Raw genomic sequence first — 27,328 nt, forward strand, 5'->3', positions numbered from 1 at the left:
ATTAGTGAATCAGTGACGCTTTTGTCTCAAATCCCTCATCCAGGAATTGGCAGAAGCCTCCTAATAAGTCTTCTCTTTCTGAGCAAAAGGTTGGAGACATGTAGGAGAGGTTGGTAACCAAGATGGTTATTTTATTTTGTACCTCCTGCTGGGTAATTGATGACCTAGATAGTTCATGGTGACAAGTGTATAACTCAATGTTAAAGGAAAACATGGAGAAAGGGGGTAAAATAATCACTCCTCTTTTGTCTATTTGACCGTCTCCAGCTGGTGGTGGATTTGTGCCTAACTTGTGTAAAGTTTGTCTGAATTAGATGGATGTCACACAGCGTAGCCTTAATTTGGGTTTTTATGGAAAAAAAAAAGGTGACCTTGTGAAGGAATCTAAGCCAGCTTGTGATAGGTGGAAAAATGCCAAAGGTGGTAAAATTCAATGTTAACTCCAACCAGCATATTATGATAATGTTCCACATTGGAAAATGGGGATGTTGAAACAGCCAGGAATAGGCTATTCATCTGAATTTGAGAAATATGTTGAACTGATATCAGTAAAATTCTAATCACACAGAGGCAAAGGAAAGTATTTCCCTTCTTTTCTTGAATATTTTCTCATCTTTTTTGTTTTTAATTAATACTGACAATAGAAAATGTTGAACTTTTTTATAGCATTTGGAGTTTAATTTGTTGACTGACCTGCTTTTTTCCATCTGCTGAAATAGGTTTATTTTTCTTTCAATCGTGTTGATACACTGGTGTATTGTGGAAAGAGTATGGAAGCTTGACCTTGAACTAAAACTGAGGATGTCCTGTTTTTGCTGTGGGTTTGCTTTCATTGAGACTGTACCAAGATTTGACTCAGTTATGAAAGGCACAACTAAAATATATTCAGGTGTTTTAATTATATGCAATTGTTTGAATGTGGAGTGTGGGAGAAACACAAGAAACTACCAATTTGGTACAGAACCTTTCACTTTTGAGTTTAAACTGAAAGCCCGACAAACATTGTACTTTTTTTTAGAATCTCAGAGGGAGCATTTAGAGAAAGCAGAACAAATAGAAACACTGCTCCCCTAATGGATACATTTGGTGCATTCTGGATTCCCCATTCTGTAAATATACAGTATATGGAATTCCAGTCCTACCTCTGGTTTGTTAGGTAGACCAGGAAGCTCTTCACTGAACTAATAATATTAATTAAAACATATGTTTGGTATTGTAGCTCTAGACTATTTCAGTAAATGACCTTGAAGTTAAACTACGTCTATCATCCGATTCAGGGAATTTGGGATAGTAGTGCCATAACAGTTTTAGGCAATCTGAACACAGGATAAGAGCTGTGTGAAAACTGCTCATTACAAGGTAATGTGACAAACCCTTTTGGATTCTTTCCCATCATCAATGCTCTGTCTAATAAAGGCATACATTGCTCAAAATCTAATTTTTCATCTCATTAGTTCTGTATACTTAATATTCTACACACATCCAAAACACTAATAGTAATAAAGTCAAGGAGATTTTGATTTAGATTTTATATTTTTATTGGATTTCATTCTAATCTTATTTTCTCAATCTAATTTTTATGTCGTTATTTCTTATAAATGTTGGAGGTTATCTCCTACATCCGTCTCTCTACTTTGCACTGGACCCTAAAGCTATCTTTAGTTGTAAAAAATGGAAACAGCATCATTAATCATTTATATTGTGTGAATGGGTGAATAGTTGATTCTGAATGGCTGCAAAATGTCCATTAATTCATGCTAATAGATGCCTAGTAAGTAGTTGCAGTGAACTGTTTAATCACTTTGAAATTAATGTGCTGGCTGTGGACTCCTTGACATTAGAAATAAATTACATGAAAAAAAAAAAACTTGAGTGTAGTCTTCTGGATATGATAGTCAGCACAAGTCAGCCCACAAGCTGCAAGCAACCTACGCTGAACTATCAGATACTGTCACCACATAAGTGTCTTATCAAACATTTCTTTTTTTTTTAAATATTCAATACGTACACTACTTCATGATCTGGCAAGTAGTTCACATGATCTATTATTTTTTTATGAAAATCTTGAGAATTATTGAGGATGATGACATGGAGGGATAGTTGTATTGGTAAACATAATTAACTTTGAATATTGCTGTCAGAATGTTGGCTTTCAAGCTACAGCACTTGGGAGAGAAATAAATAATGGTTTTGATTGACATTAGCTAGGCAGCAAACATTAAGTGTCACTCTAACATTTGGTTTGAATGCTCAACCCAACAAGCTTACATGTGAGTGGGTGACAAAAAAAACACAACATTCCCTTCAGCCTACAGTGTGTAGCCAATACTCTTATGAAATTTGAAAAGGAGGGGCTGTTCTGTCACTGTCCAAAATTGACAGAACCACCTGGTTCTCCATGTCCATGAACACAAGGTAATACATGACAAGTCCATTCCTTCATAATGTCTGCGTGGTTGTTTTTTGTTCAAAAAAGGCTACATACTACAAATTGTGAAAGAAAGAAAACACTGTTTTAAGAATTGCCAATATGTGAACACAAGGTATAAAGGAAATTATAATGTGCATCATTTTTTTAGGAATCTGATATCTGTCTGTCTGTCTGTCTGTCTGTCTGTCTGTCTGTCTGTCTGTCTGTCTGTCTGTCTGTCTGTCTGTCTGTCTGTCTGTCTGTCTATACTATTTATATGTGTGTGTGTGTGTGTGTGTGTGTGTGTGTGTGTGTGTGTGTGTGTGTGTGTGTGTGTGTGTGTGTGTGTGTGTGTGTGTGTGTGTGTGATATACTGTACATGTGTAGTTATGATGACACCACTACAATGGAAAACACAAAAATCAATTACGTTAAATGTGTTTGACAAAAGGTGGAAATCACCAATATATGTAAATGAAGGAAGGAGGATTCACATTTAGTGGTTGAAGAAACTCTAATTCTTAATCTCAGTGCAGTAACCTATGAAAAGAGAGAATCATGTACATCTCAAAATCATCCTCATACTCATATAAAGACATAGAGAAGAAAGACTGCTGCTGAGTTGCTGTCAAACTACATCCGACTGATGTTAATTTCTACTCAAACACAAACATTCTGTTTGATCCATGCTCTTGCCCTGTGTTGCAGTTTAATTTTGTGGGCAAACTCCTCGGGCCACGAGGGAACTCGCTAAAGAGACTACAGGAGGACACTCTCACAAAGATGTCAATACTTGGAAAAGGATCCATGAGAGACAAAGAAAAGGTAACACTCAAATTAAAAATAAATGTTTATTGATAGTCTGAAAACCTTTTGTAGAACTTTTTCATATGAGGACACAGGGCAGCCTTTTTTTGCATATTTTTTTTTTATTTCCAGTGACTACACCTCTATATTAAATTATATTTGCTTCAATTTAAATGAGATGTGAACAGATCACCTCAATAACTCATACATCTTTTGAGTGACAGCAAGTACGCCACATGGACTTTATACAGTTTTGAAAAACAGCTTCATCTTGAAAACAAATTTCAAAAGTTAATGTAAATGAGAATTATCTTCGGGATCATCAAATAAGGTTGAAATCTCAAAATTGAAATCTTATAAACAAAACGCACACAAGGTACACACACGACAGCACTCTATGTATCTATCTCTTTTTATCATCTAAACTGTCAAAGGACTGGAGATATACAGACATACTACTAATGATTGGGAGATTAATGGAAACAAACTGGATTTTTTTTTAAAAGGTATCGCAAGAAAAGGCTCAACTTTATATTTCAGACAAAATCCAGTTAAATAACTTTAATCATCCATTTTCATGTGAGTGGATAAAAAGGGGATTTAAATGGCTTAAATAGTAGCTCTTAAGCATCTGAATTGATTGCACACTGAACTGGTCAACAGGGAATACATCAACTTAATTTGGCTTGACTGTGTCTCTCTGTCTATTTGTCAAGGATGATTTGTTAGTGACGATGATCCTCACCATCATGCAATACATTCTTTGTGATGACTGTGATCAATAGACTTTGATGGTCAACTGCAACCGGAAAATAATCTGTCATGAAGATGTGCTGACCTCAGCAGCCTTTACCTGTCTGCACAAACCAATCACAGGATTTATGAGTGACAGCTTTTTGTCGTGGAGCTCTATGTAGCTTTCTCTTTTTCAAGGGAGGAAGAGTGGTCCACCCTTGCCATAAAACTACATAATCTTAAACTGGTGGTTGACTTTTTGTTTTTTACTGCACAGCATGTGATATTCTTTGTCTAAGGCTTTTATACATTCTCACTGTAAAGAAGATGCTTTCAAATTTTATCACCTTTTTTTTCCCCTAGCTGACAAGAAGATTATATATATACTGTAATGGAAATAAAACTCTAGTCTGGCTACTCAGAAAGTAAACCACAGCAGATGTTTTTGAAGATGAAACAGTACAAATTTTTTTTCAAGCTCTAACATGAGGCAGGCGCTCAGATTGCTGCTGCAGGACGTTGATCTTGTGTTGACAACAATGGAACTGCAGACAGGTTGAAAGGCACCGAGCTGTCGAAGTCAGTCTCCTCACTGGTTATGGCACCGCGGCTGTCCTGCGCTGTCAGAGTAGGATGATGTAAAGGCATCTGTGTTCCTCGCCCATTATAATTAGCGACGTGATTAACTCATCCATTTCCTTCCCTGGGACTTGTACTCCCTCTTTAATTTTCCTAACAATCAAAACAATCACACTGTCTTTGTTTCACTTTTGAAGAAGTCCTGTGTTTGTTTTAATTGCAAGCTGTTGGGAGAAATACTTTTATTGTTTGTAAGATTGGCTGAGAACTGTCATACACTAGAAAATTAACCTAGCAGTATGTGCTTCCAAATAAATTATACATTATCATCTTATGATTTTAGGATAATTAAAATCACATTACTAACAATATACAGTAAATTACAGAAGATAAGGTTCAGAATGACAGTGCTTAGAGCAAACATTTAATTTTTCTCCCCATCTAACAGGCTGTTGACATTGTTATACAGTGTGAATGAATGCTGATTGTACAGTAGCTGCTTAATTTGTGGTTGTTGGTTTGTCTTTTTTGTGTTGTTTTGTTCCATTGCTGTGTTAATACTCTGTATATATCTTGGGATTTTGCTGGTGATGTTGAGCAGTGTAAAGTATAGGATGTGTGGATATAATATAGTAGTCCGTGCGATACAAATTTAATTCACTCCGTGACTGAGCTTGTAAGTCAAACAGCTCATAACTCAAACAAATTGTTCTCATTTGAAATTACTAAAAATATTTTAATGCATACCAGCCTTGTAGAAAAGCCCCAAACACCCTAAATTATGAAAAAACAAACATAATTTTAGTAACAATACACATACTTACCCTTCTTGTGAATAATTAATTGTATATAAGTTATGTAAACCATGAAAATATATGAAAAGAAATGCAAAAGTTATGAGCACACACAAGCTATGAGTTTATTCTGCAGTCAAAAAGTAGGAAAGATCGAGATCCGGTCTCAGCTGATGATGTATCCATCCGTCAACACATAGGAAAGGACAAATTGAGAACTCAGCTGACTTTGTTCCTGTCCATCGATGGGTTCAATCGTATGTTGAACAAAAAGATGGACTGAGCGATGACTTGTATCTAAAAAAAAAAAAGGATGTTGTGTTGCTCCTATGTCAAGGTATTACTGTATTTCCTTTGTGCGTCTTGTGTTATTTTCTTACAAGAACATCATGTGAGGGCTGCAATAATAGATTTGTCCGATGTTCACGTAAGTGTCAACATTATTGATGACAATGTAGCAGATCAATGCAGTGCTAGCTGTATTCATTGCAGACCTCTGTTGATAGATGGTAATGGAAATGAAATCAAAAGCACATTAGCGAATCCACAAGGGACCAAGTAACAACAGGTCTCTCAAAAATAGTTAAAATTATAAGACAACAACAACAACAACAACAACAAGGCAATCAGAGACTGCAAGATCCTGCGATACCCCTGAATTCAAAATTTTACCCTGACCTACACATTTTTGTGCCTCTGGCTTCCTGAAAATGTTGTTTTGTGATTGTATCTCATCAGGTTTGTTTTGTCTGTCTATCTTTCTATCTATCCGCTTCCTGAGTTATGTGCAAAACAATGTACAAAAGTTGAAATTTTACCTCGACCTAGTTTTCTCAAGGTCAAAGGTCATCATCTCATTTTCATCCCTTTGCCACCCGAGTAATGTGCTTTTTGTTTCATCTTTCTAGCTGCAACTGTTGTGAAGATATTTGTTGGACGGACGGACGAACACACAGACACTGACAATTACAATTCATCACCCTTGTAACGACCCGTAGAAATGTAAAGCACCTTGTATTTCAACAGATACGTTAGAAAAAGCTTATAAAAACTAATATTTGGATTTTAACATGAATCAGCAAACTTCTTAGACCACCACTGGGAATGAGTGCTGCACCACTATATGATAATGAAACACAATGTATGCACTCCTGTCCCGGAGCTGCTGACCGTGTCTCTGCATCTCTTCTTATCTCCCCCTGGAATATCCCACTGCTGTTGTCAGCAATGTTTATGTTCCCGTCATGACAAACCTCCAAGGTTCTTGGCATAGAGTGTTAAAACAAATACAGTAACTCGCGATAACAAAGTTTCTGTCGTCATGACAGATATATTTATAAACAGTTATACATCATTCTGAACAATTAGTCGATCATGACCGTGGTTATAAAATGTAAACCCCTGTCTTCTTCTAGAGTTGCATTTATTGAATATTCAGTAATTTCCAAAAATGGTTGACCACTTGGTAAGCACATTAAGAGCTAGTGGCTGTAATAAACAACAGCCATTATTATTTAGGGCTGAAAAGTAAAGAACTCATGCACATGGTAAGATTTCACACAGTAAAATGATGTAACTCATTGGTATATGTGCAATAGTTTTCAGACATTTTATCTCTGTGGCTCAAAGGAAGTTATATGGAGAAAGTCACAGTGGTTGCTCTCGTAGTTGCCATAAATATCAGAGGCCATAAATATCAGTTTATGAAGAAGATATACTAACTGCATCTGGTGTAAGTATCAATGAGCTTTCAATTTTAATATATGTTAGAAGCTAGAAGTGGTCCAGCGACTGGTGACAGTCCATTTATTGCTTTAAAAACAAATAAAAGAACAGTCACTTATATATAACACTTATATGTTCTATTATTATTTTAAAAAAGGACATTATAGTTCAGTTAAAGGAGGATTTCTTCAAACTTTAAATATCATAGGATAGTCTTATAAAGCTAGATGTCGATGATGCATTTAATGTGATGTCTCACCTGTCATTGTGATTGAATATTTTTCACTGTCCTTAATTGTATTTGACAGGAAATTTTGCAGTTTTATATTATTTTTTACTTCTGAGATTTGTCATTGTTGCCTTCTGGTATCGGCACATTTTAAAAAGCAGATTTACATAGAAAAAAATTATCAACAAGAAGACGGTGCCAATAGATATGATAAACAGACAGACTGTAAACTCCAACCTTTAGCTATGAAGCTGGACCGTTTAATGGATCGCCAGTGCTTTTTATCAGTGCTGGATATGGTTTCCCCACAGATGAAAGCTGCTATGATGTCCATAATATTGTATGCTAATGATGTGTTACACATACGGACTGTTATCACACTAAATGAGGTTTATCTATATATAAAATTGACATTTCCACTTGTGAAATTGACTATATTGATAGAAAGATGAAGTAAAAGCATGAATACTCTGAAAGAAGATGTCAACAGATGACACAAGTCAACATTATTTTGCATGACTTAAAAAATAGTTACAGCACAAGATAACGGTTACTTTTCATGCTGCTTTACATGCAAATACATAAAGGAGCACATTAAAGGGAAGGAGATGGACAGATCTGAAAGCAGTCGTCTCTTTCAAACACCATGCTTAGGCTCCCTGCTCATCACCGGCATCCAGTAGGACTGGCGTTCTGTGCAAAGGAGCCCTCTGCTCGTAAGGCACAGATTTATGAGGAAAATTAACATATCATTAACATACCACAGGCACTCTTAAAAGAAGGTTATTTATAATTAGGTGACATCAGAGACATTGACTTGCCTGATACTGGAGAGAGAGAAGGAAAAGTGGAAGTTACTGCCTTTGGAATTGCCCGGGCAAAGACTTTTTTTCTTTTCTTTTTTTAAAGAAGAAACTGGGACGCCAAACCTGTTGTTTCCTTTGTGTTATGTAGAGGGAGACATTTGGGGTTTTTGCTGTCCTATTTCTTGCCATCAATAACATTATGCTGGCCTGTTTCTGTCGGGCCTGAATGGCCCATGCAGCCCCCTGTTGTTTACAGTTTGTGTAGGCAGAGGTGGAGAAAATCGACTGGATTCTGCTCCACTTTTAAGCGTTTGAGTGACAAAATAACAAATGTAGCACTTTCTTTTATGCCTGCACATCTGCCTAAATCTCCTGAAAGATATAATCTGCAGCAATGTACACATTGGCAAATATTTGGTAGTAGCAGGTGATCGATGAAATTCAGAGCCACTGAAAATCTTTTGGTTTTTAATACAGTTCATGAAAATGAGGTTCTTATGACAAAAGTAAATTAACAGACCTTATTGGCAGTGTACTTAACAACTGAGTTAAGGATCATATTACAGTGGATATCACATGCCATTTTCAAGCTGTTGATCTAACTCTACCATGCTAATGAATGTTCATGCTTATATTAAATGTAATTTCATGTATTAAGGGCAGTATTACAATAGTGTATGGAAGTAAATAATTTCTAAAATCCACAATCGTATTTAGCTGACTGTTTCTGCGGATTCGCATGTCTCCTCTGAAAATACTTGTTCAGTAAGGATAGTCTGTATGGCTTTTGCAGTGTATAAAAGAACATGCGTATTTTCAGATTTTTAGATCTTTACAGATTTTCCTTTTGCTGTTTAATTAAAAAGACACACAACACCAAAAGTGTGACAGTTAATGGACTCTCCAAATAGATTATCTGAAGACTATTTTCACCATCCTGTGATCTACAAAATGACCTTTTACCTACATTTATTGACACACTACTCAACTCTATATTGAGTGAAACAAAAAAACAAGTATTTCCCTTCCATAGCTGGTGCATATACTGTATTTCACAATGTAGGTGACATAAAATACAACAAAGAGAGCAATAGTGATAAATCACTAAAGTTAATATGCTTTTTCTGCTGTTTAGTTGTGATGACAGTCGTCTGTGTTAGGAGAAAAATGAGTCAGGTAAAGCTGATAGCTGGCAATAGAAAAAAATCGTAATGATGATCTGTTCATAAGAACCTGCATGAATATGGCCTACGTTTCTTAAAATTTTGTTTTAACTTGTTTCAGTAAACCTTGCCATGATATATAAAATAAAATGACTTTCCGTGCTGTGACAGCAAACCCATTCACATTACTGTGCTCACTGATGCTTGAATATTTGCTTTTAATCAGGAAGAAGAGCTACGGCAGAGTGGCGAAGCAAAATATCATCACCTGAACGAAGATCTTCATGTCCTTATTGAGGTGTTCGCCCCACCTGCTGAAGCCTACGCCCGAATGGGTCACGCTCTGGAGGAGATCAAGAAGTTTCTCATACCAGTATGTTCTCCTCCTTGTACACTCACAGCCTCACACCATCTAGTTCTCCTTTATCTCCCTCTGAATCTCCCTTTGGCTGCTCTTTGGTCCCGGCCAGCTCATTTTAAGCTGTCCAAAGTGAAGAGAGTGATCACAGACAAACCTCTCTTTCACTTACACCCTTTGTCTGCGTCTTGTACGATTCTGTCAGGGCCACCACAGCGTGTGAAAAACAGCTGTGTGTGATTCGTGGTGGGAAGTCTTGAGTAAAACATGACTAAAAGAGCATCACTGAAAATGCTGCATGGACCAAACCCTCTTTGGCAGCAGCACAGTGCTTATTTACATTTCCTTACTTCATGATAGATGATCTTTCTGATGCTTGCAGCTGTCACGATTTACATATCACCATTAATTATCTGCAGACCCTTTTTCCCCACTTTTGCCATTAAATATATTTGTTTTGGCACGTAACAATAATATCAATCAATTAAAGACTTATTTCCATTTTAATTATGTAATTTAAATTAGTGTTAATAAAAAAAAAAAAAAACTGCTTAAGAAGATAAAAGCAAACGGGTTCCCGAGAATTTATCAGCAGGAGATCTGAAATGTTTTGCAGCCTCAGGAACAGCGGTCACAGCTGTACTGTAAAGTACACTAATTAGATATTCCCGGGGCTGTAGCCCTGGAGATAAAGCACCAAATTTAATACAGTGTAATTGAAAGCGAGTCTATCGCTGTCTGAGTCTGCACGTCTGTGCTTGTGAACGCCATGCCTGTCTGTGTACAGGATTACAATGATGAGATCAGACAGGCGCAGCTGCAGGAGCTCACATACCTGAATGGTGGTTCAGAGGATGCCAAGGTGCCATCGGTGAGGGGAAAGTCAGCCGTTCGTGGAAGAGGGACGCCTGCTGCAGGTCCTCCCAGGTATTCTGTTTCCTAGTCTGTTTGCATGCAAGTTATGTATACATGCACTTTAGTTCAGCTAGGGGATTTCTTACAGTAATGAAGTTAATGCTGTCCCTTGTAATAATACTCTTGCATTCAGTCTTTTCATTTTTTCCAACAAACTGATGTCTGTGAAAAGCAATTTTTTATTTCATTTTTCTTTTCTTGAAAGATACTTTCCTTACACACACTGTGTTAGACATTCACTCAGACATACAAACTTTCTACTAACTCAGCCCAGATTTATTACAGCGACAAAATGCGCCAAAGGTTCACTTGAGTTTCTTTACCTTGTTCCTATTATGTCTTTTTTTTTCTTAGCAGTAAAGATAAGATAGTAGAAGATAGTACAAGACAGCCATCAGAATTAAATTGACAATGACAACAGAGTCTGTCAACAATGTGTGTTGGGAGTGATGTGTGCTCCAAGTGAAGGTGAGCTGATGCATTCATGTGAAATCTAAGTTTGGACATAAATAAAAGCATGGCAATTTTGACTCCCCATATTTACTGTAACATAGTTAAACTTTATACAAGAGAAAATTTTGTAATGGATACAATTATAGTTTGGGCGGCAGTGGCTCAGTGGTAAAGCGGGCGGTAGAGCGGTCGTCCTATGATTTCAAAACTGACGGTTCGATTCCCGCTCCCGCCCAAAAACACCCGGAGTGTGAGCTGACAGTGGGAGGTGTCAGCTCACCTGTGGAGCACTGCTGAGGCATCCTTGAGCAAGGTGCCGTCCCCTTTACAAATTGCTCATTCGAGGCGCACCAAGAAGGAGCTGCCTGCCACTCTACCTCCCTTGCATGCCTACAGGCCCCCTTGTGTATGTGTGTGTGTGTGTGCTACAGGGGCCTGTACACACTAATATATACCGTATATACTGTATATGTATGCATGCGTTTGAATCATTAGCTAGAGTGTGCATTCTTAATTTCCCTTCGGGGATCAAAACAGTATATTAAATTTAAAAAAATTAAATTAAAATTTTGAAGTCATTATAACTGCCTAGATTATTGATACATCAGGAGACAACAGATTAAATAGAAAACAAAAAGTAGATTTAATAGTAAACACAGCATAAAAACTACTGCAACCTTGGAGGATGGTCATTCACCTCAGAATGTAGTGAGTGGATGTTGAAACCAAGGAAGAAAAAAATAAAGTGTATTTAAATTCAGCAATAGCATTGAAACACAATTTTCCTTAAACACAAGTAAAACATCCTCACTCTGATCACTATTCTATTTTTCTCCATATGTAATTTTGAGTCTGTAGGTAATTTGACTAATAGTGCTGTGCCATGTTTCTGTTCCATTCCAATCTTTTCTGGCCACTCCATCTTGTCTGAGTAATTTTTATACGTCTGGTTTTAAAATTATGTGCTAATGATCCATTTTGGTGCACCTATTGTGTTTCCTCGTAACTAGAGGTGAAAGAAGGACGTTACAACATCGCAGAACCTGCACATAGGAGACTGCATAATGAATATGTAAAGTGTCAAGAATGAAGTCTGCATTCTTTTGTCTTTTAAATTATGCATTAATTTAAGAAAAAATGAGTGAGTTTGTTCTGGTGTACTGAAATGAAAATATTCCAGGAGAACAAGCCAAGTAAAACCGCACATGACAGAAAAAATACTACAAACCAAAGAATTGCTGCTAATATTACTTTTGTGTTAAGCTGTATAACTTCACCTTTAGCTTATTATTTGCAGGCTGTTTTTTTAAAACCACAACCCCCCCCCAAAAAACAAAAAAAACAAAACAAAACTGAGTCTAAAACTGTTGAGTGACTAAGCTGTCAATAAAGCTTAGAAGCTCAGGTCTGAAGGACTCTCTCTTTTTCTTTTCCTCTTTCATTGATTACTATCTCCAAGCTGCACTTCTGCTGCTTCTTTCATATATTTTACTCCTCCTGTTATCCTGTTCCATGCAGACACATGGGAGCAATTCACTTTAGGATAATTATGTTGCATGGTTTTATGGTATTTTTATTTAAATTTTAACAAGTCTCAAACTCAGATTACGTGGGAGTCTCTGACAACAATGTTCTCTGATAGAGGGGCTGCAGTAACACTTACCTTTTATCATTTCAACCACATTGTTTCTGAATATGGGCCCCTCATCTTTCTCTCCTCTTAAATGTGCAGCTATGTCATCCTACTTTTTTGGTAAAATTGCATATTGTTGTGTTGTTTTAACTGAATTACATGCTTTGTTGTTGTATGTTTTTTATACCATGCTCAAGAAGGTAATCTGAATCTAGCAGATCACTACCAGTACAAGTAATTCCAGTATGTAAATACTCATTAATAATCTAATTTTTAAAAAATTTAAAAGGATCAAGCTGAGTTCTTTAAATGTAAATATTTCTTCCTTAGAAATAAGTCACATTGATCACAGTTTGTGTTGATTGTGATGTTATGCTAATCGGTGGACTGCACTGTAGTAATTTGGCATCATCTTATTAATATTTGTTTGTGTGTCCTCCCTATGTCTGCTTGAGTTAACTGAGTTTTCTGGCTTCCTCCCACCTCAACACACATGTAGTTTAAGTGAATTGGTCTTCAACCAAATTTTTCGTAGGTGTGAGTGCGTGAATGTTTGTTTGTCCTTTGTGTGGCCGCAATATGAGCTGGCTCTCATGTGGGGTGTACCCTGCTCCAGCAGACTCATCTCCTGCAAGGCGAATAACCGGATAATTGTGATTGTCTCATCTACAAAAAAGTTCAGTAGATATGACGTGTTTATAGTTGTTTTCTTTTTTTCTATTTTCTGGCACTGCAGCACAATTGATTATCAACATCTGACCATTTGTCCTTAAAGAAAACAAAAAAAATCAAATTTAGTTTTCATCATCAGTGCTTGATGTTACGAGTGACTTCTGATTAAAATGCTTTCAGGAGACATTTTAAAATTACATAAGGAGCATTTGGGGTAAAAGGGGGTCTCTCTTGTTCTTTTGAGCCACACTCTTAGCTGAGTACATTTGGTAAATCTAAGTGCTTGTTAAATACTGTCTAGCAGTACACAGTGATAGAGTGTCCAGTGTCCTTAAACATTAGCCAAGCAAAGCCAAATTTGCATAAAGCCTTTATGTGCAAATTAGCTTCAGTAGGTCCTTGCCTTCATTCTATCCCTGTGAACCCACACTAATTCAAGCTCCTCTGAGACCTCACACGACTTCAAGGAAAAATACTCTTGGCCATTAGAAGAGTGTTAGAGTTTTCTATGCCAGTGATGTACTTTAGAAAAAGTAAAAAAAAACAAAAAAACCCCAAAAGAAAACAAAAAAACAAACGCAGTGTGGTATTGTTTGTCTGTTGTGTTTGGAAAAGAAAGCATACATAGTTCTTTCATCTGATTTTGAAAAAAAAAACAAGGTCACAGCGAAGGACTTGTGTATCCCTCAGCCAGCTACATATTTGGCTGTTAAATTTAGAGTATTTAGAGTTTGCTATGTCTAATTTCAGTTTGCTAACACAGACTTATAAATGTGAAATACAGTTACCAATACCAATACCATGTACGGTATATTAGTGGCTTTCAAATATGAGCAACCATCTCTTTTTTTTTTGTACTTTAGGGTGATCAGATATATGTGATTATATGTGTGTGTATGTGTGTGTGTGTAAGTATGTATGTGTGTGTGTGTGTGTGTGTGTGTGTGTGTGTGTGTGTGTGTGTGTGTGTGTGTTTGTGTGTGTGTGTGTGTGTGTGTGTGTGTGTGTTACATAAACATCATCATCAAACATCATGTGGTTTTCCCTTTAGTCAGAAGACTAGAGGAAGTTTTTCTTCACTCTGCCCCAGATCTGAAAAGTTAGACCATGCTGCACAGTTGAAATGGGATACATTGAAAGAAAATGACCTGGCGAGCACCCTTTTTTTCACTGCTTCTTCAAATCTGCTCTTAAAAGAAAGCTCAGTCGTTCTAAAAAGATGTTACACAACCTCAAGGTCAGACTTCCTTTGATATCCTACAGAGGATTTTGACTTTTCTTCCATCATGATTATACTGCATTTTTGACTCTTTAGTCTGCACTAATTCATGTTGTTACCTGCAGATCACCCTCTTTCAGTGGATATATTCTTATATTTTTAAATATTTGTCCAAACCTTTACTTAGAAATTGCATATTTGTGATTAACAAATGCTCAAAGGAACAGCCATCACACATCAGTCAGATACATTGGCATCTTCATTGTTCTTACACAGTAATGCTGCTGTGTTTTATGTAACGGATGGGACTCATTTTTCACATGTGAACGAACTTGCTGTTTTGCTGTCTCCACCTACTACAGTATACCCATAACCTGCTGCTGCAAGTCACCACAGTTTCACCAAGCCATTCTATTAAATGATTACGAGTGGAAGTAAAGAAGGCAGCTTGACTCCTAACATAATAAAGTAATATGCTTATCAAGTAATTCACAAAAAGAGTAGTCATCTCATAGAAATGATGTGTAATGCTAGACGTTGAGATCAAAGTCTGTATGTTAGTTGGTCTCATCTTGAAGGATGAAACAGGTTTACTTTCATGCTTGAGACATACATGAAATGTATTTATTGTAAAAGCTTGATGCTTGTGTTTTTGTCAGGAGTCGAGGAGGAGTACCTCCCTTGCATGCAGCCGTACCTCGTGGAGCAGCACCTAGAGGAGCTCCGCCCAGCAGAGCTCCATCTTCCAGAGGGAGAGGGGTTCAAAGAGCCAGAGGTGCCCCCCCAACTGTCGGGTATCGGCCAGCTCCCCCCATTGTTCAGGACACATATGGCGAATACGTGAGTAAATTAAAGTTCTGTGCTAGAAAAGTGCTAGACCAAATTACATCTGATATAATTGTTTTTGTAATTGTCATTGGACTGAATAAAGAATTTTAACTTTTTTTGCTAATCACTAAATGTTTGATCAAGCATTTGCTCACGTCAGCTCCGGATGATTCATTTTTAAAATATTGATTGCTTTGTTTAATATCACAAATAAATATGTCATTTGCCCTGCCATAGGGTAATACAAAAATTAATTCAGAGAATTATTATAGTTACAGTCCTAACATACTTGTCTGTCTCCATTGGCAGATAGTTCTACATTAGTTTCACAAATTACACCATATCTGTTCTCCAGTGTCATAAAGTGTCATCAGCGAAGGGGGACATAATTAAATGACCAAAATTAAGCCACGATTAAATTTGTATTACTTATAGATCCAGTATAGACTGAGCTCCTATAATCCCTAAAATCTATGGGGCATTGCCTTCAATACATCACAACAGCATCTGTCTGTTAGATTATAGCTGCCAAGAAAACTCAACACCTTCTCATTACAGGAGAAGCATTGCTTTCTGCATAACGGTGCTGGAATGATAAGGGTGAAGTCTTTTGACATAAGAAAGACAGTGAAGACACTTTCATTTTCTTGATGGTTTGATGATTAGAGCCATACACATTGAAAATATCCGTGAGTTTAACATGACCGTATTAAAACATTCTGGAATAGTCAACATGTCTAATTTTGAAAATCATTACATCTTAACAAAGACCTGAAAGGAACAGGTACATTCTGTTACTCTAAAGTTAGTTTGGCCCCACTCTCAAACTTTCAGCAAGTGCAGCAAGAGGTTTGGCTGTGGCACACAGCTCATATGCTTTCCTTTTGAGGTTTTTCATTGGCAACCAAAAAGAAGAACTTCTGCACTTCATCATTTGACCACAGCGTGAGTTTCCCTGCTGTCATTTATTCAAAAAACTGGGTCAAAAACATAAAAAGAGATTAAGGCTGCTATTTACGGATGTGCTGAATGTCGATGCTGTGAACTGTATGTGATAACTCTCTCGTACCATTTTGTGGTATTTATACTACATTTTAAAATTTTGTTACATTTGCTTGCGATCTTTGCTAAAGAGATTATAGACAATTAATTGGTACTCTCTATAACCTTCACAAACGGAAAACCAAAAAGAGTTCCAAACAACTAAAGTTCATTTGGGTCATACAGTAAATATGGCTTTAGAAGACTGCTCTCTCAAGAATCAAAACTATGTATCAAACACATATCACACAACTTCGGCTCACATAACCAAACAGTATGCATGACTGCATACCGCTGTATGTTCAAAAATGCATAATTCGACGTGAGCAGTGAACAGACCCTTTTGAAGAGTGTGTTGTAGCACCAAGAATAGGTAGTATCTGCTTAAGAAGCAGATACTACATCCGATAAGTTTCCAAGACAGGGCAGAATGAAGCATGCAACACTGAATAATCCACATTACTAATTGACCCTACTATGTTTTTGCCTTACTTTAGAGTAGAAGTTTGTGTATTTGTTATTGTGGCCATTAGAGTGATTTTAGTCTTATAGCTTACCTGCAGAGTCTTTTGGGAGTCTGACTGGAGCTATCATTAGGTTCCAGATATGGATATATTAGGCTTAGAGTCAAATTCTTTCTTCATATCCCAAGAGAGAGTCCTGCTGCACTGTCAAGGCAGGTCCCACAGGGACTCAAGAGTCAACATTGCATATTTAGCAGACTGAAGGAGAGAGGTGGTGGCCCACGTTGGAAAATTGCCCCAGCAGCCCATACCTAACCACATGTGACAGGTTTATTCAGAGGTTGCAATTCAAATGTGTGGAGGTCATAGAGAATGACTCCTCAACCAGCTGTTTCCCATCATTGCCACTGTTGTAAACTGCATCCCCCAACACTCGCACCTGTGGTGAAAAAAACACCCTAAACATCTGTTGGATGATAAATCCAACTACATCACTGCAAATTAGAGGCTGAATGAATTTGACTCTGCATTATCTGAATGTATCACAATAACAGGACAAGTGTTCTCAGTTGGGTACTGACAAATAGACTCTTGTATTCATCAATAAAATGACAAAGGCATGTTTCATGTTCACATGTGTTGCTGTCATTTATCACTGCTTAATGTTCACTCATACTCATGTTCGCATCATTCTCGTTCTCCAGTGCTGCATTGTCAAAGGCAAAGGTAATTTTTTTTTTTTTCTCTATTTGAGACAAATTGCACCAGACCTTGTTCCCCTCGTGGCCACATTGTCCCAAAGACACATTGTTGAACAGTATCTTCAGTGTCTGGATAGTTTGGCTTTTTTGTGTCTTTATTAAATTACTTTGACTCTAATTATTGCAAACAAAATCACAAAATGATTTTACTCTGTGGTTCAGTTTTGCTAACCCAATCAGTCTTGAATAGTTACAATGTCTGCTGCCAAATCTCATTTCATGCAATTCATTACTTGGCATTGAAATACTGTATGTCTTACCGGCTGCTAATTCGGGAAAAATAAAACCTGCTATAATTCTCACTTAAGAAATAAGGCTGTATATAAAACCTTTTGTGCAGTTTAAACTGAGCTAATGTGAAATCTCTTAGCGCTAATCAAGTGGAGGAAATTCACATTCTTGCTAAATCTAGTCATATGTAAATACAGTATTGTACAACCATGTTTAGTTGTAACCATACCGAACTTTTGTTACTTTAGGTGAGAAGGCCAACAAATGTGCAATATATTGGGGGTGGTATTGTTTTTGTTCAATCCCCAGATATAATAATCCATTGTGAGGATTATGGGTCTTAGCTGGCAGTGGTGGCATTAAAATATAAACATTCCCCTCAGGCTGTACTCCACATGTCTACCACTGTTGATCTATTGTCTGTAATTTCCACTACTATTTAGACATGTCAATCATTCCATATTGTCTATGCTGCTATGTTTAGTTTCTGTTACAGTAACCTCCTTTGGTTAGTTTCATTAGCCATCTGATCAGTGTGAATTTACAAATGTTTACCGATGTGTCTACCATTGAAACATTTATTATAAGTTTGATAAATTGTACATTCATAGAAATAAAGTCCCACCAAAATTTTCATTCGTGTGATGGATTGTAATGAAATTTCATGCGTTATTCTTGTGAAGACTACCAATCCTCTCAACTTTGGTGACTCTTCATGTTGCGCCCCCAAAGGTCAAAGAAAACTACAGAATTTCCTTTTCAATAACTTTTGTGGCCATTTACATTTGTGAATCATCTGACTTTAGAATGTACGTCATTGTGCGCACGACTCAGTATGTTTTAGCAGAAAGACTCACCAGTGTGGCGGACAGCCTTCAAGACATACTTTTTAACTTTGGACCCTTCTGATGCTTTTAAGAGAGCAGGTGAAGTATCGCACTCACTATGTCTTTCTTGCATCATAATAAATACTAAATGTCTTCTTGATGGTGACCTGCCCAACCTCAGCCCACCCAGGGAGACCTTACATACAAGTAGGTTCCAGGTCTGTGACTTTCCCTTATAATATTTGACATATGAGAAAAAGATGTGGAGACAAAGATGTGCTAAAGTAAAATAATGGAAAGGAAGGTATTATCATTGTGTAACACAGAGTACTTATATTTCAACTTGATGCATGGGACAGGTATTTGACATCATAAATCTGATATGCTCAGAATGATTTCTATTTCTGCAGAATAAAAGTTTCAGCAAATTGCAGCCTCTTCGGAATCCTGAAATATTTTGTTATGAAAAGTTAAATAAATGACTAATTGAAGACAGAGATAGATTAACTGTTTTGGTCTAAAAGTGTGTGTGCGTGTGTGTGTGTGTGTGTGTGTGTGTGTGTGTGTGTGTGTGTGTGTGTGTGTGTGTGTGTGTGTGTGTGTGTATATTACCAACATCATAGCGTGTTATTTTCCTTTTATTGTCTAGAAGTTAATACCAGTATGTGGCACAGCTGTGTAAAGGCGCGGCAGTTTTCTTTGAACAGATGGCAGTGGGTTGAAAGTCATCTGCGTAGAAACAGGCTTTTTGTTTTCTTTCGATTTGCTTAATTTCTTTCTTTGTTGTTTGTATTTGTGAGACCTTGAGGTTTTAGGAGAGGACATGCGAAATGTGCTGTTCTCAACAAAGTTCGTAATGTGACAATAATGTGTTCCTAAAATCATTTGGATTTAGTGCAGTGCGCAGAGAACAAATCCAGCATTTGAAAACCCTGCTGTGGGTGTCAGTGGCATTCTATCTGTTATAGTGTTATTGTAGAGCACAGTGGAGCGGCTGTGATACTGCTGTTCAGTGGCCTCAGAGGCCAGTCCTTATCTTTTAACAACACGCCTCTCAGCCATCCACTGGCATACAAATGAAAGACTCACTTAGAGACTGCGCTCGCTCTCCTGTCTGTCTCTATTCCCCAACATCTCACTGTCACACTAATCTGGTTTGGTGTTAGAAACTGTCTCTATATAAATTGTTGCGCTATTGTTGCTCTATAAGATATTTTAGTAAATTGTGTTTTTATTCAAACACATCAGATGCTGTATTATAATAGCTTGAAGCACAGTATCATCATGCCTGTATTCAATTTTAAAGTAGTTCTTCCATGTGTCAGATGCCAAAGAATAGAATCGATTTAAACAGCTGAATATACTTTATAAACCAAGCATGTTTCTCCTCTCAGTCTGCTTGTAACTCAATTATAGAGTATCTACTCTAATAAATGGCAATAACATGCCATTGTTAAAGTTTAATATGGTCTTTAATACAAGCACTGCTGTCCAATGGAAGTGGACAGCCCTTGTATAGAGTCACAATCAAGCAAAGTGGAGAACTCAGTTCACAATAATGGTTCATGGCTTGTGCTGAAAGCTAATCAGGGTGTCTAAAACCTGCTCTGCTAAAACTTTAAAGGTCTACATAAAGTAGTGAACAGAAATAATAGGAATGTAGGGAGTGAAGAGTTCAAATAAAACTGTGTTGTTCAGAGATGGCTTCCTGCGTATTCAGCAGATATAAAGATGTCTTGAATTGTATTTTTTGTATTCTGTTTTTGGTTTCTATTGATCATTTGCCTGTAAAAATAGTCATACTGGTTGTGTCACCCAAAGAAATGTTTTTCAGACTTGCCAAGATAGCTTGCTGCTGTCTAGAAATCCGGATTGGTCCCCAAAAATGTAATGATGAGATTGCAAGATTTCTGGATGACATATCGCACATTTAGATTTTGTTTGTTTACTACATTCTTAGCACTGATTTTCATGGAATCAGTTCCCAACAATGCATCAATCCGCCTCATTTGTAATCTTACTGCCAGTTGTTATGTTTCACCGCCTTTCACAGCATCAGATAATGAAACCAACATTTTCAGAAAAAGAGATGTAGACATAAATCAGCATTATAAGCACCACCAAATTACTGCAAGAAGCAGTCAGGATTATGTGGCTTCATTTTTGGTAACACAATTTTATATAGGTAATAGGCTTGACAATTGCATTTTGAATATCAAAGTTATGAGAAGAAAAATGAGATATTTATTTTATTCATCCCAAACTGGGAAATTATGATTTTACTGCAGTCTATTACAGCAAAGCACACAGCATACCCACCATAAGTAATAAATATGGACGAGAAATGGACAGGAATATAAGGCATTTAATAAAGAATATCTAAAGAATAAAGATTACACACAATATGACATGAATTTTGAGTAATTTACCACCATGATTTTAGGCTTGTGTATGGACTTTGGATGTGACAACTTGTTTGAGGTGCAATGTGTGGCGCTGTTGTTAAACCAAGTAGAGTGTCTCTCTGGCCCCGTCCACACGATGCCAGAATTTTTTGAAAATGCAACTTTTTGAAAACGCATCGAAAACAATTTGCGTCCACACGACAGCGTTTTCAAAAAAATCTCCGTCCACACGTAAACACATCAGTGAGTTTATCAACACGTGTATAAGCAGAACAACTCCGAGCATGACAGGAGAGAGGACCGGGACGTGTGGAAATTCACGGTGTTCCTCCTGGAGGAGAACCTCCATCACAGAGTTCTCCCAACAGCAGACAGTGTGCCCCAGTCTGACCCAGAACTGGCGTCGGCGTCTTTGGCAAGGAACATGAATGAATGAATAAATAAATACATATATAAACTTTATGACACATAAATAAAGAAACAGACGAACAAATATTTAAGTGCACGTGGAGCTGTTATACATCAGAAAATAGCTGGTTTTAGCTCTGTTTGTACAAGTAGATTCGGGTCACATGCATGACGTCACAGCGGTTTTAGTCCCAGGGACACGCCCCCTGGATAACAAAAGTTGCGGATACACCGTCCACAGACCCAGCGTTTTCAAAAAAATCCACCTTGGCCAGCGTTTTCGAAAAGTTGCGTTTTCGTTCCGGATATCTGCGTTGTTGTGTGGATGGAATGCGTAAATGCAACAAAAAAGTTGCATTTTCAAAAAGTTCCGTCATTGTGTGGACGGGGCCTCTGTCTCACAGTGGTGATCTATTGGAGAGTGTCAGTGTTTGTCGATTATGTTTGCGTCACTCTCTCCAATGCTGCTCCCCCAACAACAAACAGATGTAGAGTCACATGTGTCCTTCTTGGACACAGCAAAGATGTCCATGTTTACTCCCAAGTACTTTTCCACTGTCTCCACTACTGTGAGGCTATCCTTTCTTTAGAAGTCAGTCAACATCTCTTTGGTCTTAACCCTTTGAGAAGCAGGTAATTCACCCCACAAACCCATCCCCCAGCTTTTGTTACTCCCCTTCCTGTCTGTTCCTTTTACACCCAAGCACCACAGTACCATCTGAGAACTTCTGCAGGTGGCACATCTTAGATCTGTACCTTCACTAAATGTGATGTCAGTGCTACTGTTTGGTAATGCTCGAGGCTGGATGGAGTTGAGTTCTAGGGGACAGGGACCAGGCAGGAAGCCTTCTACTTTCTCCAAGCTCAGGTTCCAGTCGTAGAGTTGGTGGGAATCCTCAGACAGATGGCTGGCATGTGTCTTCAGGAACCTGGGCTGATGCTGTTTGATCCCACAGCCTTGTACTGATGGTCTAATTTGAGCTGTCTTCTGTGGGGTGGGTCTACGGGGTTGACTGCTGGGGATTGAATAGGATGGGGAGGGAGCATTGGAGTGCATGTATCTGTGTGTGTGTGTGTGTGTGGGGGGGGGGGGGGGGTTGTTTGACATGACAGCAGACAAGGAGAGCAGTGAGTTAAACTTGTTGGAGAAACAATTCAACTCTTTTGCTATCTACTGGCTTCTTGCTGTCTGCCTGCCTCCCTTTTTGCACCTGATCTTTTTCATCCCTGATTTTACGTTGCTCATGTTGTTCAGCAGGAAGTTGTTTTCTTGCTTCAACCTGTGTATATTATATACACAGTACATTATATATATATGATAATATGAAATACAGTACTGTAATATATATAATAAAATTCTGATTTTTTTTTTTACCATCAATCATACTATCTCTTTTAACCATACTCTCAGATTGAAGATGCTACGTTTATGTATCAGGTGTAGTGGCATGTGCCATCTTTTACATAAGAATTTGAATTATGGATATACTAAATAAGCACCCAGTAAAGCCCTAACTCCAACAAAGGTCCAACAAGCAAGACATGTTTGTTGATAACATTATCCAGTCCAGTTTTACAGTAATCCACCAATAAGTTTAAAAGCACTTGACAAATATTCAAAATGTGATAAAAAAAAGAAGAAGAATGTATCCATATCTTTATCTAGATCCACTTCCAAATGTATTGAGTTCATCGTCTCTACATGCGCAAGAGGTAAGGGTTTATGAAAATCTCTCAAGTAGTTTTAGGTTCATATTAAATTATAGAACATCCCTTGCTGGTTTTGTATAGAGTGATATAATAATGTACATGAAAGAAATTTAAACACAATTATTTCTTCTGCTGGAAGAAATTAAATTCAGTATGTTAATTTAGAAACAAATGGGTCCCAAATGATGAACTAAAAGTTGTACCACTGATTTGAAATAACTTTTTATGAGAGATTATAATCTCAAATGGTTAATGGAATGCATACATCCGTTATTTTAAGTTGCTCCACCTTTTCAGTTATGTAAGCAAAGCCAACACTCTTATGATTTCCAGTTTTGACAAGTTCACTTTCATTTTACTGTACAGTATATGCCTGTTAGCCCTTACTTGTCATGATGCCTTTAGTAAATCTTTTGAAACCCATGCAGTATGAATAAATGTCCTAATATTTTTGTGTAATTACCCACAAGAAACTAATATTGGTTTTAATTTGTAAATCATATATTGTACATTTGTTAATATGTATATATGTATGTTTGATTGAATCTCTCTTCTACTACTCTATCCTACTGCAGTGTATCCTACTCTTCCATTCTCTCTGGATACTACTGCTTCAATCATGAAAATTGCTCCACTGTGTGACGAATAAAGGATTATTTTATCTTATTTATCTTATAATTAAGGTAACAAAATGTCTTCTCACCCTCTTTTTGTCGTGTATCTGAACTCCAAGTATAGTTTTTTGTACATAAAATTATAATTTGTACATAATCAGTGAGAAGAAATCAAGGAACTTTTGACTCATTGTTTTTACAAAAATAAAACATTCAGTCGACAGCTACAGCTACCTTCACAATTACAGTTATGGTTTTGCCTTCATCTTGCTTCAGAGATGTTCATCGTTCAATATTTATTACTTTCTTGTTTATCCCAGTCTGAACTGTGTATTAGAGACAGCTTTCAATATAGTGAAATGGAATGACTTTATTTTTAAAAAAACCAAACAGACTAAACAATATATTTCAACTTCAGATCAGATGGTTAGAGCATTACAGAAACTTCTCTCAGATTCATTATTTGGATTACCAATTTCGGCTTTAGGTTTTAGTCTGTGTATATTGCATATTTTTGTTTCTCTTTGTTTGCTTAAGTATATACAGGACATATTTATATACATAACAGTGTATTGTTATGAAAGATTGCATTGTTGTTACTTAAAACCCATACATATGAAGAAAATATTTTGTTGCTTATAAGAAAATAGTACACCAATTTAATGCAATGGAAACATTTTAAACTTACAGGGTTCCTAGTATGAAAAACATATACGAACAGAGTGGTCCCCCTTAACCCTACCAAATCCCTAGAATCTGGAAAACAAACATTTCCTGCATCAATAGATGCAGAAAAATTGAAAAATGTAAGGCCAAAATGATCAATTTAATCACAGCATTGTCCCTGACACCTGTACATGATAGATAGAAATTGACCTATCCTGAGTCACATTTGATTGTCCACCTGGATAAGGGCATGGTCATCCCTGAGGTGGAGTTCGTTCAGGCTAAGGTAGCAGTGTGAGGAAATGACCTGGCCCAGAGCTACACACTGAAAATTCTCACAAGCTGTTGAAGTCAGCTAGCATTTGGCTAACTAGTTAGCTCTGCCTCAGTCAGGTATGTGTGTGTGTGTGTGTGTGTGTGTGTGTGTGTGTGTGTGTGTGTGTGTGTGTGTGTCTACGTAAGGTTATCCCCAGCCTCATAACGAACGCATAATCAGTGTGTGTGTGTGTGTGTGTGTGTGTGTGTGCGTGTGTGTGTGTGTGTCGACGTAAGGCGCATCCGTCACGGCGAATATACAACCAGTTTCATAACAGATGAGGACACTACTAAAATCAGAACTGTTGTCTGTTTTTTTAAGAATAAAAGCAGCTTTAACTTTTCTAAGTGATGTGAGAGCTGCGTGTATGCAAAGCGACTGCACCGCTCATTAAAGACATTCTCTGTCACCAATCAAGGGTTACATTCAGCTGACCTAAGCCCTGCATGTGAAATAATCCGGTCAGAAATCAACAAGTGAATTTATCACTCATTCCCAGCCTTGTGAGAGACAGAGGGTGGAGGTAAATACACACGCGCGCATAGACACACAGAAAGAGAGAGAGCAAAAGAGAGTTAAAAAAGATGATGTGATTTACAGTTGCTTATGACTATTAGTAAAGTGCTATGTTGATACATTCTTCCTTCTTGTCACTGTGAAGTAGGTTAGTGGAAAGAGAAAAAGTAAGGAATGGCCAACAGTTCAATATACTTCACAAATACAATATGTTTTGTCATACCTCTCCGTTAACATCCCATGTTTCATGAGACTGTGTTAGCTTAGCTCCCCGGTGTTGTTAGCGGGCAATGATTGTCCTTAACCATATCTTGTCTCCGCTGTTTTGTCCCATGTATGAACACTGTGTTTTTCTCCAAAACACAGCTATGAGTAACGTGACTGAGTAAGTAGCTCCACGCTCAATGCAAAAAAATCACCACTTAAATCATGAAAAACAAGAGTGAAAAACACGAGAAAAATAAGAGCAAAATATATAGGTAGCAAAGTTACTGAAAGTTAAAGAAGTTCCAGGCTATGGGAATCGATCGGGAGCGTGCGCGTTCACGTGGCGTGTGTTCACAAAACGCACATGAACCCAAGGGGGGAAGGAGAGGGGGAGTGAGCAGTTGACAGAGAGAGTTCAGAGGCTCGCCCATTAACACGGAGCATTTCAGAACAGAAGTGATTTTAACCATATCCAATCAAGGATATTGAGGACTGCGGGTCAGTTTGGGGCAAGACATTTCAAATACAGTGTAGTTGGACATCTAGCAGCTCAATTAAATGAATTTAAAAAAGCATAATATGGGACCTCAACTATAAATTTCTTTATCTTTTTCACCATTAATGTTGGCATAAGAAGGGCCTTGCTATGACCAGGTATGATCTACTTCGTTAATAAAATGGCAGCATTGGAAAAGCAACCTTGTGATAGGAAAGTCGCCAACCCAATTCCCCCTGACCAGCAGAGTGAAATGAAAAACTCACCCTCATTACCACCACTGAGCTGGCCTTAAGCAAGACCCTTAACTGGAACTACTCCAGTGGAGCTGCTCAGTGCGAGCAGACCACACTGTGCTTTAACTGGGCTGATTCCAGGTGTGAACATGAGCATTCTGTACCTGAAAATGTGTGTATTGCTTTCAGTAAGTGAAACGTCCCTGAAAACAAGGTAAAATTAAATAAATCACATTCTATATCCAAAGTAAATTAATAGAACGTTGTGACAGATAATAAGGACATGAGGTTCTTTGACTTGCTCTACATAATTCAGCATCAAAATCTATTATGTTTGAGGCAGTAAGAATGTCTGTAACATCAAGTCAACATACTGCTAAGCTACTGAAAGAACTTACCAATATTACAGTTCTGTTCAATCACAAGCTACTACAAAATCAATACCTGTCTTCAGTGCCCACACCATTATTATGTCTGCATGTCGGATGAACAGTTCTGAATGAAGAAAAAAAATACGATTAGCTTCACAGTCTTTAGTTAACAACTAACTCATCAAAAGTGGAGTATCACTTCACATTAGTCTTTTAATGTTTTATTGAATCAAAATGCGCAACAAAATGAGAAATTGAAAATCAAGACCACATTATGTACAATTGTTCTCCAAACTAAGTGTCGGAACTGTTGACTTTCCAAAAAACCTGCAGTGGCAAATTTATAAATTTAAGGAAAGTGAGTCCTCAACAAAGAGAGGAACTGATCGAGATCTCCAACAAAAACAAAACAAAAGAACATCTCACATTCATGCTAAAAAACGAGAGACAACACAAATACATTTTGGAAATGACCAAGTGGGATGACCATGAGATGTACAAAGTTGTACCATTACAATATTTTGCCCAGAAACAGGGAAGTACTACTACTTATGGGTCTTTTTTCTTTGGAATTGCATATTGTTCTTTGTACGTCTTTTCTGGAGGATTAATGATAACAAGAATCAATTCAAATGCTGTCATTTTCTCAAATTCATGTGTCTAATCAGGAGTTAGGGCCTTAATAATAAAGTGGATGTGATGAGCATTTGCTTCAAAATCTTGCAGACATTCA

At 37.4% G+C, this 27,328-nt stretch overlaps 1 protein-coding gene across 2 annotated transcripts in view; it reads left to right on the forward strand.

Annotated features, from left to right (window-relative positions):
* khdrbs3 (KH domain containing, RNA binding, signal transduction associated 3) overlaps positions 1 to 27,328 on the forward strand; it is a 92,026-nt gene that overhangs the window by 50,853 nt on the left and 13,845 nt on the right. Inside the window, exons 3-6 of one of the 2 annotated variants that reach the window (XM_068333520.1) lie at positions 3,119 to 3,235; positions 9,475 to 9,621; positions 10,394 to 10,533; positions 15,158 to 15,338. In XM_068333520.1, the coding sequence (XP_068189621.1) occupies positions 3,119 to 3,235; positions 9,475 to 9,621; positions 10,394 to 10,533; positions 15,158 to 15,338 (585 nt within the window). The remainder of the gene's footprint in view (positions 1 to 3,118; positions 3,236 to 9,474; positions 9,622 to 10,393; positions 10,534 to 15,157; positions 15,339 to 27,328) is intronic. The other variant, XM_068333521.1, reaches the window with a different exon arrangement.

Source organism: Antennarius striatus, chromosome 14 (assembly GCF_040054535.1).
Source record: "Antennarius striatus isolate MH-2024 chromosome 14, ASM4005453v1, whole genome shotgun sequence".
In the NCBI taxonomy this organism is placed as follows: Eukaryota; Metazoa; Chordata; class Actinopteri; order Lophiiformes; family Antennariidae; genus Antennarius; species Antennarius striatus.